At 38.8% G+C, this 12420-nt stretch overlaps 1 protein-coding gene across 1 annotated transcript in view; it reads left to right on the forward strand.

The window, feature by feature from the left end:
- The window catches only part of MYLK4 (myosin light chain kinase family member 4), a 116881-nt gene that overhangs the window by 59029 nt on the left and 45432 nt on the right, over positions 1-12420 (forward strand). Inside the window, exons 2-4 of the mRNA XM_082258762.1 lie at positions 1061-1163; positions 4392-5013; positions 11563-11912. Coding sequence (XP_082114888.1) covers positions 1061-1163; positions 4392-5013; positions 11563-11912 — 1075 coding nt within the window. The remainder of the gene's footprint in view (positions 1-1060; positions 1164-4391; positions 5014-11562; positions 11913-12420) is intronic.

Raw genomic sequence — 12420 nt, forward strand, 5'->3', positions numbered from 1 at the left:
GCTCTGGGAAAGGGGGAGTTGATTGTTTCTTTCCTTTTTGCACTCTAAGTGCTTACTGCAGTCCCAAAGACACATCACGCAGTCTTGTTTACATATGTGATAGTTGTGATCGGTCACAGTGATCACATGGTACAGGCCCTGAGCTATGATACACTATGTCTGAGGGTGCACACTAAGCTTGTGAGTGGAAAGATGTACAGATACCTCCACCCGCACTGGGGAAGTTACCATTTAGCCATTTTTATGCAAAGAAGGGGAAAATAAGTTGATTCCATCGTATTTTCTTTAGGTAGCATGTGGAAAATTTACAACTTGTCTATTTTTTCTGTAATTCACAGAAAAATTACCCTTCCCCAACACTTATATTTACTATTCTCCATCCCATGTACTTCTTCAATTGTAGCCACCTCAAAGGACCCTCTGTAAGCTTTGACACCTTCTGACATAGAGCTTTCATTGGGTATTTTGATTATGTTAATGATGTTACCCCCACCATCATGTGACAGCGTTTGGGTCTAGAAATTTGCAGCTGTGATGAAAAAAGGAGCAGTCTCTTTAACTGGCTCAAAACGTTAAATATGCTACAAATGCCCCCCAAAAAATTCATAGTACACAGGACGTGTCTAGTACATCTATTCTCTCTACATGCTGCTGGCATATATTCTGTTTATTTCCCTATGCTATCCAAAATGCTTGGAATTAGCTAAAAATATGTTCAGTTAGGGAAAAATGTGGCTGCCATTCAGCATGCACTTTCTGGAAAATCCCTGATTCTTTCGACCCGCATGCAATTCTACCTGGTGCTGAATTGTTCACATTAATCATATATTTTTTTCTAGACAGATTTTACAATGGAAAGTCGTTTTCTTCTGATATTCATTTGTTTGATTACAGGAAAAAATAAACACTACAGTTAAAGTAATGCAAAATGTTGTGTAAAGAATTATATAACTGTGCTTACTGATACAGCCTAAATGTTTGTATTGTACCGTGTAAGCCCTTGATTTACTCTCTCTCTCTCTATACTTACTGTTATATTTTATATTATATCTCATGACAGGTTGTCAAGGATGACATCACAACTGAAAAAAATAAAAACCTCCCCTTTAGTGTGAAGGGAACAAAGTCTTTGAAGAAAAAGAAGCCGAAGCCACCAGATGAAGGTAGACTTTGCAACAACTAAAAGTAATGAACATCACAATACAAAATGGCGCTGGAGGACTACTTAAAACTAAAAGTCATTGGTAAAAACATTCAAATAAGTCCATCCATGGGACATACAAAAGTAGAAGGCAGGTGACATGGCAGCAGCACCCTTTGGGAGTAAAGCAGACTCTAAAGAAACCAAGGAAAGACGGAAGGGGCACCAGCCTAAGTGCAGAGGTAAAACTCCTGAATTTATTTAAAGCACAGTAAATTGGCAACTCACATTTAGTGAATGAAAACAAGCATCACGATCCCCTGCTGATGTCAGGTCTGGCCCAACGCCATTTGCGTTCCACGTTGGTTACCACCATGGCCGGGCACTTCCTACAGTCTCAGCTCAGATTGCCACGCTATTCCAGGATGAGATACTGACCTACCCGCCGCAGGAAACCTTTTAGCCTAGCTATAGAGTCTACCGACATGCCTGTTTTCATTCACTAATTGTGAGTTACCAATTTGCTGTGCTTCTAATAAATCCAGGTGTTTTAACTACTGCACTAAGTCTGGCACCCCATCTGTCTTTCCTTAAAAGTAATGAACACAAGTCTTTTGATTGGAGATTTCTTGTTTAGGGAATGAATGGGCATGGAATATTGGTAAGATTTAGGGAAACTGACTTTTGTTTGTACCAGAACTTAACCAGAAGTTAATGGAAGTGCAATGCAGCTTAAAGCAGGTTGATACATCGTAGAAGCAAAGAGGGAAATCAAATGCAGGTTAGAATGAGGTCGAGTTTTGTGAATGGGTGGAAGAGATGCTGTCAGTCAACTTCTCCTTCTCCATTCACAGAATTTATTGTGTCATTGAAGTCTAGTAAGACAAGTTCTATAAATGGCAGAGGAGACAGGAGGGACAGATGAGTAGTGCTACTTTCCTGATTGGGAGCTGCTGCTATTACCCTTCACATCGTCGAAAGACAACCACTCAGGATAATATCCAGTGGCTGTGAAAAGAGACAGCACAGAGGATTTTGAGCAGAAGCAGCCTGCAGGTAATGGGATGCACATCTTTACACATACCCCAGTGTCTATGGTGCTGTATCCCAACATTTTTTTTATAAAGCCTCAGCTTTAGTGAAGGTTGCCTGTTATTCTAGGAGAGAGGGTTTAGCAGTTGTCAGTAATTTACAATTTGTACAGCTTGCTTGACCTTTGTTTTACATATCATGCAAACACCTTTTTTTAAACTGGTTTCCCTCCTGTCTGTATGAGATGTAGAGCTGCATGTTTTTCAGCTCCTGTGCAGATTAAACCTTGTCCAGGGGTGCAATTGAAGGGCATTAAAGGTGTTAAAGTGGTTCTAAAGGTAAAAAAAAAATGTTTTACCTTAAAGTGGTTCTAAAGGCAGAAGGTTTTTTTTTTTTTTTTATCCTATGCATTTTTTGCATTAAGAGAAAAAATCTTTCTGTATGCAGCAGCCCCCCTAATACTTACCTGAGCCCCATCTCGGACTCGGACTCTTCCTCCTCATTGCCTGAGACAGCAGCGGGCGCCATTGGCTCCCACTGCTGCCAATCAAAGCCAGTGAGCCAATGAGGAGAGAGAGAGGGGAATGGACACAATGAGCAATGGCTTGACTTGGGTGCCCCTATAGCAAGCTGTTTGCTGTTGGGGCACACGGAAGGAGTTAGGGGCCTGAACCGCTGGCGGGGGACCCAAGAAGAGGAGGGTCTGGGCTGCTCTGTGCAAAATCACTGCACAGAGCAGGTAAGTATGGCATGTTTGTTTTTTTTTTTAAACAAAAAAAAAAACCAAGACTTTATTATCACTTTAATGCATTCTCTGATTGAGGTAAAAAAAATTGTCAAGCAGCTTCCTCAGCTCAGCCTCCTCCCCCCCCCAAACATGTACTATTCTTGATCCAGCACTGTGCTCATCTACTGCAGCTCTCGTCTTCCTGGTCTCACTAGAGGCTTTGACAGCAGTGGAAGCCATTGGCTCCTGCTGCTGTCAGTCAAAACCAATGAGGAGGGAGCAGGGCCGAGGCCAAGCTGCTTACTATGAGGGGCAGAAACAGAAAAAGAGGAGCGGGGAGTGCTGATGGTGGACCGCAAAATTAGAGGTTTGAAACAGTTGCACAGAGCAGGTAAATATAATATCCTTGTTATTTTAACAAAACAATTACCTTTACAAACCCTTTAAATGCAAATTATTTACATCAGGTTCACCAGATGTACAGTACCTCTTTAAATGTGGGTGTTTTTAATTATGTGCATAAATATACAGGTACAAATTGCAAATTATGCACAAGAAGCATTTGATTCATTTCAAGTAGAAACAAAAACTAAGCTTTAATAATCATTATTTGCCATAAAGAATATTATTCTTGCAAGAGCCAATGAGAGCTGAAAATATCAGTGACATAGCTGAAAATAATGATCTTTATGGCAAATAACACACGTTTTTCAGCATATTGAAAATTTGCACTAAGACCTGTCAGTTTTCTCTGCTATATTGATTGACGAAAGTGGTACCTCCAACTCTACCTTGAATTGACCAGTGGAAAGAATTAATTCAAAAAATTAGTAAAACAAATAAACTGGTGTCAACCCCATAGGGTTTGTTTTCATTTCAGCTGAATCTAAATTGATATAATTTATTAAACTATATGTAACCCGCAAGAATAGTAGATACAGTCAACAGAGGCCCGATACATATATTTGTATCTCTGAGAGATTGTTAGATCTGTTAAACAATTATGTGATAAATACTATATACAGTAAAAGGATTAACTAAATGAATGGACTAATCAACTTTTTCTTTCAACTTTATGTGATTCTAAAATGTTTTTGTTTGGTATTATATACATACAAATATCAGTAATTATGAAGATGTCAAGATATTTGACCAGTTCCCAAATGAAACACTATTATTGTTTTATTTAAATTGTCATTTTCAGATATCTGATCTATTTTTATTTACATATTTTCATTCAAATGATTCTATTAATTGCTTGTTCATTTCTAGATTTGGATATAAACCTGTCACAAATATTAGATCATTCTCTTGAGCTTAAATATCCTAAATCTCTCTCCAAGTGCTTAACTATCTAATATAGCTTGATGATGGTGCTTTGTGTGTTTTGTGTGGCTATTGCTACTCACAACATAGTAAACAAGCCTCTGGGCGTAAGCTTTAAACACTAATCAAACCAGCTATGATACGCTTGCTGTCCTGTCCTTTTAGAGCGATGTGTCCAAAGAACCCAGTCCAGGAAATATAAAGAAAAGGTCCAAAAACTCAATAGAGAAAATGCAGAAAAGGCAACTGTTATATTTGTTGAGAACAAATCTTCAAAAATAAAGTATGAAGAGAACAGTCAGGCACAAAGCTTTATATCTATAGACATACCAGTTTCACATATTAAAACTCATGTACAAGATGGAATGCCCATCATTTGCTCTGTTGAAGAGGAGGAACCCATTTCTACAAATGAAGAGCATGTCAAGACAATAACAGAAGTTGAGGAGGAAGAAGAACTGGTCAATGTCCAAGAGGACCAAGCTAAAGAAAAACTCATTGTTATAGAGGCTGAGAGTGCATTAGAAATACAGTGTGAGGACAAACATGAAGAGAATGAGGAAAGGGAAAAAGCTATCACCGAGGAAGATGATGATGATGATGGTGATGATGATAATGACAGCAGCCATACGATTGCAGTGTGTGAAATTCAAGCAGTACCAGAAACTACAAAGTTGGAAGCTTCAGAAGACTCTGAGCAAATGCTTGGGGGCATGGACACTTCCAAACCTCTCTCACCATACCCTGCTTATGATACAGAACAGGAGACAGCCTCTGTAGAAAAAAGGTAAGCTGTTCTAGTAGTACCTATTTTTTGTGTTTTTAAACCTGCCCTTTATGCCATTGGTTTATAGGGAAACAGATATAATATATTTTACAAACTATTCAATCAGATACATACATGTAAATCCTAATTGAAGTCACACACCTTTTTATGCTTTTATAGTCTTGGTATGATTTGTAACTGGTTTGCCTGGAACATATAGATTTCTCGCAATGGGAAATTTGACTTCATTGAAAGAAGACCTATCACCAGAAAAACATTATTTTTTTAACCCCCCTTCCTCCCCCAAGGGGATCCTGTGCACATGTCACTTGTCCCCATCTAAATTCATGATGGCTTGCTGAGCTGTCAGCTATCTAACCACTCTCACCTGCCTAGCTATCTGACAATGCAGATCAACCAAGATGTGTTTCTGAATCACAGTTTAAGAGGAGAGGGGTATAACAGGTAGTGCACACAGAGCACACACAACCCCCGTCTTAGTAGCTCCACTCCTCCTGAAGCCCATATTTTTGGGCTTTAGGAGGGGTGAAGCTACAGCCAGCAATGACACAAGACAAAATGGGACAAGTGCTATGTCCACAGTGTGCCCTGGGGAGCTTAACAAGCTTTTTTTTGCTCTTGATGATAGAAGTATGTCTCAATAGGATTACTAAAGGCAAATAGACTGTGCACTTTGCACAGGACTTATTAAATGAGGAAAGCTTCACTTTGCAAAGAATACCCAGTCACGTGCAAGGAAAATAATAAAACAGCATTTTTCCTTGCAAGTGATTGGATGATGGAACTCAGCAGAGCTTCTGCTCATTTGCTAAGCTCTGGAGCAACTGCTCTTGCAGAGTGCAACTGTACATTTCAAAATGCACAGCCAATTTGCTTTTAGTAAATAAACCTCTAAATCCAAAATCCAAATTTCTAGCCACAAATAAAAGGTATTTTCTTTCCATTTTAGAAAACTTTTTTTTTTTTTTTTAACCACTTGACCCACGGAAGGTTTTACCCTCTTCATGACCAGGGCACTGTGCTAAATTAACTGGCAATTGCACGGTCATGCAACACTGTACGCAAATTTAATTTACAGGAATTTTTTCCTACACAAATAGAGCTTTCTTTTGATGATATTTTATTATTACTGTTTATTTTTTTTTTGTTTTTTTTTTTATATTTATTATTCTTGACTGGTGTGGCAATGATCAGGGATAATGGCTGGTCACAGTATGTAAAAAATAACAAAAAACAATTAAATAGCTTTTAACTCAACTTTTTTATTTGTTAACTTTTTCTTTTTTATTTTTTTTACTATTTTTTTTTCTTACATCCTGTCAGAATAGGTCATTGTCACCATAGTAACACTGTACTACTCTGGGGGGAGATCACTGTAAAATAAATAGCTTTAGCTGTCATTTATGGGTTTCCCATTCACGAACAGCTTGCTTATGGTTGTGATCTGTAATTGGCTACAGCTTATCACGTGGTACAGGTAGCCAGGTACCATGTGATTGCTGTGGGCCAATCACAGATCACAAAAGTAAGCAAGCTGTTTATGAATGGAAAGCCATTCATTACAGGTCGTTTACATTGTTATCATACATTGACCAATCATAGCGATCACATAATATGTTGTTACCGGTAACAGTAATCCACTGTGTCTGGTGGACACAGCGGTCAGAGGCGAAGCACGCTGTGGGTTCTGGACCTAGACTGGACTTGCACCTGATGCCACTCTGCAGTAAATGTACTGTGGCAGGGTGGCAAGTTTTTAATCTGACATGTGGAAACAAATGGTCAACAGGTTGATACTTTTAATGTGCAAGTCCAGTTTCACAAAGATGCACATTTCCAAATTAGACTTCCAAATGTTGAAGGGCCTGTTTATATGTAATAGATTCCTAGTGGAGGATATAAAGAACTGAACTCAGTCTTCTACATGTATCCATTTTAATGAAACAAAAACTCAGAGGGAAATGATCCCGAAGGGATGAATTAATAGGTTGTGTGTTTGATATCAATGCCCTTGGGCATCCATGTCCCTTATAATAGATATATTGATACTATTCCTGTCCTTTGGATGACAATCATGTTAAAAATTCAAAAAAATTGGGCCCAGCCAGCAACAGATGGGTAATTGCTGCTGGGACTGTAGGAGGGAATCTGAAGCAGAAATCCATTTTTAGTTTAAAATGGAAAATCCCTTTTAAGCATAAGGAATATAATCTTGTTGTCTAAGTATTTATGATGCATATATTCTAAACCTCATCATGTTTTCTCCTACTGGAACTGGATTTTCATCTTGATTGTTCAAAGCCAAGCAAAACAATGTGGTTTGTTTATATAGGCATCAGTGTTATTGCTACTGTAAGTGGGAGACTGTAAGGCATCTTTCATACAGTGTTACGTGGATATCTTATGGACTTGCAGTAGACATGAATATCATCTCTCATGCTGTTATAGGCACCAGACTTGTTTAACGAGTGCTCATTACATTAACATTGAGAACATTAGCTACTAACATAAGTACTATTGGCTACAATTCTTATTTTCTGTTAATATAAACATGACATGAAAAAGAGGCCTAATAAATGGATTTTATGTTGATATTCCTAAAACAGAAACTGCCATAATGCAGCATGAGTTAAAGAAAACAATTCATGAAACACAGGATTTACCTTATACTATTTGTATGCAGCTACTATAAAAATACTCCTACTTTCCTGGTTGAATGTATTTAAGTAGTTATACTTGCTTATGAAACTGAGTTCACAATAGCTTAAATAACTGCCAACACTAGGAAATCTTAGTGTGAGAATGTTGGCCGTACTGAATGCTGTAAAATATCATGCTGCCCAAGCAAAACCTGATCATTAATGGTCTGTGAAAGCCCCAACTGTTGTGCCATTTGATTTTTTCTGATAAAAAAGCAATAGTAGAATATGCTATAGAAGGCAGCATGTTGTCTGAATTATTTTTGGTGAATACAGCCTTGACCTTGCCCCCACAGATAACCTGATAGTTTTCTAAATGTACTATAGTTATGGCTATTAGAAGTTAGATCAGAGATTCTCAAACTACGGCCCTCCAGCTGTTGCGGAACTACACATCCCATGAGCCACTGGAAAGCTCTGACATTCACAGATATGACTAGACATGATGGGAATTATAGTTCCTGAACAACTGGAGGGCCATAGTTTGAAGACCCCTTATGTAGATGAACATCATTGAAGACATTGATAAGAATAATATGAGTACTTTAATTTTAATAATATGTTATTAATATAAGTACTTTAAAATTATTGTTATTATTATGCAAGATTTGAACAATTTATAATCTTGGTAGATCATCTCTTTGATTAGCTAACACACTGATATCACTGATATGTTTTTTTTTTTTTTTTCATAACGTAACGTACTGTAGGATTGCTATACATCCTAAAGCACATACTGTATTTCATACACTAAGAGACCTGACCTGACTAAACCCATCTAAATTAAAATAATTATGAACTTCTAGAAACATACATTACAGGCAAAGTCCATATAATTGCCATGTTTGCACTTGATATATCCCAAAAAAATAAAAATATTTATTTAATGTAGCTCCAGTTTGTGTCGGTGTGTTAGTTTGTGTTTCCTAGAAGACAATTTTACCTATTACAAAAACACAGCATATCACCTCTCCCTTTTGTTAAAAGTCAAGCTATCTTTTATTATTAAATGGCTAATATAAATCTGGATTTTGTGTTCCCTGAATTGATGTGATTTAAAAAAAAAAGTTCTGTAACATTACCTGGACCCAGGTTGCATTCACAAAAGCATCTCTTAAATATCGCATGTGATCTTGTAACTGTCAATTCACTATACTGTTTTGCGGTATTTACTGCAAAATGCTGGAAACGCTCAGTAAATACCACATGAACAAGCATTAAACTCAATTCACAGAAGTAAATAAACAATTAAATGCATGTGGTAATTAGGTAGTGGTCCAGGCATGCAGTATTTAAGGAATGTGTATGATTTGAACTGGTTGTTAAGGAGTGGGCAGCCGCTGGCATTCTCAACAACCACTACCGGCATGGTTGTTAAGGAGCGGGTGACCAGGATGCTATGGTCAATGATGTCATGGGGGGGTGTGGGGCCACACGGTGACATCACCAGGTAGCCCCGCCCCTCAATTGTTTTTAGCAGGGGGAGGTAGCAGAGCTGCCATTCGGCGGGAGCCTTTGTCTGGCGTGGACCTCTTTTATTTTTTTTTCTGGGTCGACGGCCAGCATTTATCATGATTGATGCTGGATCTACACCAGGGAACAATTTTTTTCTAATTTTATTTTTTTAAGGACGAAAACTGCCTCCTGTGTTTATTTACCCTTCACTTTTATAGGGAGTGAATGAGTAGGGGTATTGTGTACCGCATACTCATTCACATGGGGGGGGCGGTTCTGGTGGCCCCTTGTTAAAGCGAGCTTCCAGATTCTGATAAGCTCCCCATCCGCAGACCCCCCCACAACCACTGGCCAGGGTTGTGGGAAAGAGGCCCTTGTCCCCATCAACATGGGCAGAGCCCCGCTCGGGCCCCTGTTCCTGACCTGCTGGGCTGCATGCTCAGATAAGAGTCTAATATGAATTGTGGGGGGGACCCCATGCCATTTTTTAATAATTATTTTGTTGTGGGGGTTCCCCCAAAATCCAGACCAGACCTGAGGGGTCTGGTATGGATTGGGGGGACCCCACGCCATTTGTTTCCATGATTTTTTAATGCCGGTAAAGCTTATTCAGCTGTCAGTGAGGAACCCCGCTGACAGCTGATAACTCATTGGTTGTTAAGGACACAGCAGCCACCCGCTGTAAATTTTTTACCAGCAAAAAGATATGCATTTATTATTTTTTCTTAAAAAGTTGAACTTTAAATCTTTATCTTGATCCTTTAAAAAAATGTTGTTCTTGTCAAGTTCTTCCTTATAGAGAAAAGCAGGTTGGAGCCACTGTACTAACTATTCGATGTTAGTTTAGCGATGTCCCCTGCTGTTCTATTGTGTTCTGACGGGGGGAGCACACCCCCCCCCACCATCCCACCACCCCATCACCCCACCAGAACACTCCAGTTTGTGCTCTCAGCCACTGGGAGCCAATCGGCAGACCTTTTGCAGTCTGCAGTACACACGGTCTGAATGTCCGCCGGTTTCTATTGAACCGGCCGATGCTGCCCGACTTTCGGCCCGTGTGTACTGTTCATCTTTTGGAGCTAAATTTGCCTTTTCTACCTGTGAGCTTTTCTGTTGTGAAATTCAAAGGTTGCACCCCAAATGTTGATCTTCCTGTAGTGTCCACTTGACCATCCAGGGAATAGCAGAGCCTTCTTACAATCAAGTGCCTTAGTGAAGCTCCTAGGAGGGCATATTTCCCTCTCTGGCCCATGCCTCCCTCATTACATCACTGTCATTGTTTTTGTTCCACACATTTACTATATTTAGAATGTATTATGCATAGTGGCAATATCCATCTGGATTCATAAATGAAATATCCAGGAGTCAACAGAAATAAATTCAAAGTATGTATTCACATAGTGGTTCACTTTAATGTGCACTGTACATCCTACTCCATGATACCTGTTTTCAACATAAAGGGAACAACACCCACATAAACTCTCCTCAAAGTATTCAATCAAGCTCAAATATTATATGTTTCCTGCTTGGAAACCATGCATTATTGTATTGTTTGTACACTCTTTCTTCACTAGCAAAAGAGGCATGCACAACTGGTGAGAAGAAAGGAGAGACAGAACAAAAGAGCTAGGCAAATCTATCTGCTTTGTCCCGATGGTGCTGTGTCCCAAGATCACAGTATCACCTTTAGTGCTTTAGGTATTACTGAGGGAATTGCATCCGTCAGTGGGCAGTTTACATAAAATCAGAGGCAGGATTACTTGGGAAGTTAAAGGGACTGCTTGGAAAGAGAGCATAATGTGTGTGGGCTGCGGCTGCGGCTGCGTGCCAGTGTCCTGGGGACTAAGCTGCGGGCACATTTTTAATGACTTGAGTTATGAGGATCACCTTGTCCACTAAAGCTGGCCATTCACTAATCAGAATGTGGCTAATCCCGCGGAACCAGAGGGATTTTGATCATTGTATGGCCAGCCCCACTTAACAGAAGTCAATTTTTCAATCAACTTCTGTGGAAGGAGCCTGTTTGAAAGTTCTTGGATGAACAGGGGTTGCATCCAATCAGCTGCAGCTACTGTTTCTGGTATTCTGCTGTCAGAATACAACAGCCTGTTGGGGGGATTCCTCAATCCACGCCGTTAGTGTGGCTGGGGGAAGCTGTTTAATTTTTTTTACGTTAGGCTGCTGGCTGAAAAAAAAAATCTATCAGTGTATGGCCAGCTTATGCTAAGTGAAAATTCACTTTTTAAAATGAACATACTTGGCTTCTTTAGTAAATACTTCCATTGTTTACTTTTTAGTATACTGTGCATGACAGATCACCTTTAGTCAACCATATTAGATCTGTTCTGAAGATTTTCTATATATTAAATTGAAAAAATATATATATATATTTTAGTGAGAAGAATAAAGAGGATGCACAGGCGCTATCCACAGAACAGGACGATGAAGAAGAAGAAGAAGTAGAAGAGGAAGAGGAAGAAGAAGAAGACATTTTGGAGGAATTTTCTCAGAATGGTGAAACCAACCATGAGCTAAGCTGTAACAGTAAGAGGAGGGTAGCTCATGAAGAGGACACTAAAGAAGACAACAAAAAAAGCAAACTAGACACCGAGGATATCACCACTAGCCAGCACACTGAAGAAAAAACACAAAACCTGATCAATAATGAGCAGACACAGAGAAGCCAAAGATCTGGAGATAAAAAACAAACCAAATTAAAGAAAGAAGATTTGTCATTGTTTCTTGGTAAGAAACCATGTTTAGAACAGAACATGTCTATGATGCCCAACATAACCTTTATCCTGGAACCAGCACAAAGCAGAAGCTCAGGGCCTATGCTCGTTATACTTGCAATTGTTGCTAATGCTTAGCTTCTGGTGAATTGCTCTGCTTCCGGTAGTCTTATTGTCCCTATAGCAGGGCTTTAAAACCTATTTAAACTATCAATATTATTTAAATATATATATATATATATATATATATATATATATATATATATTGTAACAAATGAGCAAAACAAAGTATAAAAAAAAAAAAGTTAATGCTAAACTCTTGGCCCTGCTATATTGGAACTGTTACATGAAAAGCTGTTTCCTACACAATATCATTAACATGCTTTATTGATTTATTTGTTGCTAAGTTTTGCTAGTATAGCAAATACATATATAACAGTTGTTTTTATTTCTTTCTGAAAAACTATCTTCTAATAATATAGGCAAAAGGGTGTCTCATTATTAGATGTTAAAAATAAATC

This window comes from Pelophylax lessonae (assembly GCF_965119305.1).
Source record: "Pelophylax lessonae genome assembly, chromosome: 5".
NCBI lineage: Eukaryota > Metazoa > Chordata > Amphibia > Anura > Ranidae > Pelophylax > Pelophylax lessonae.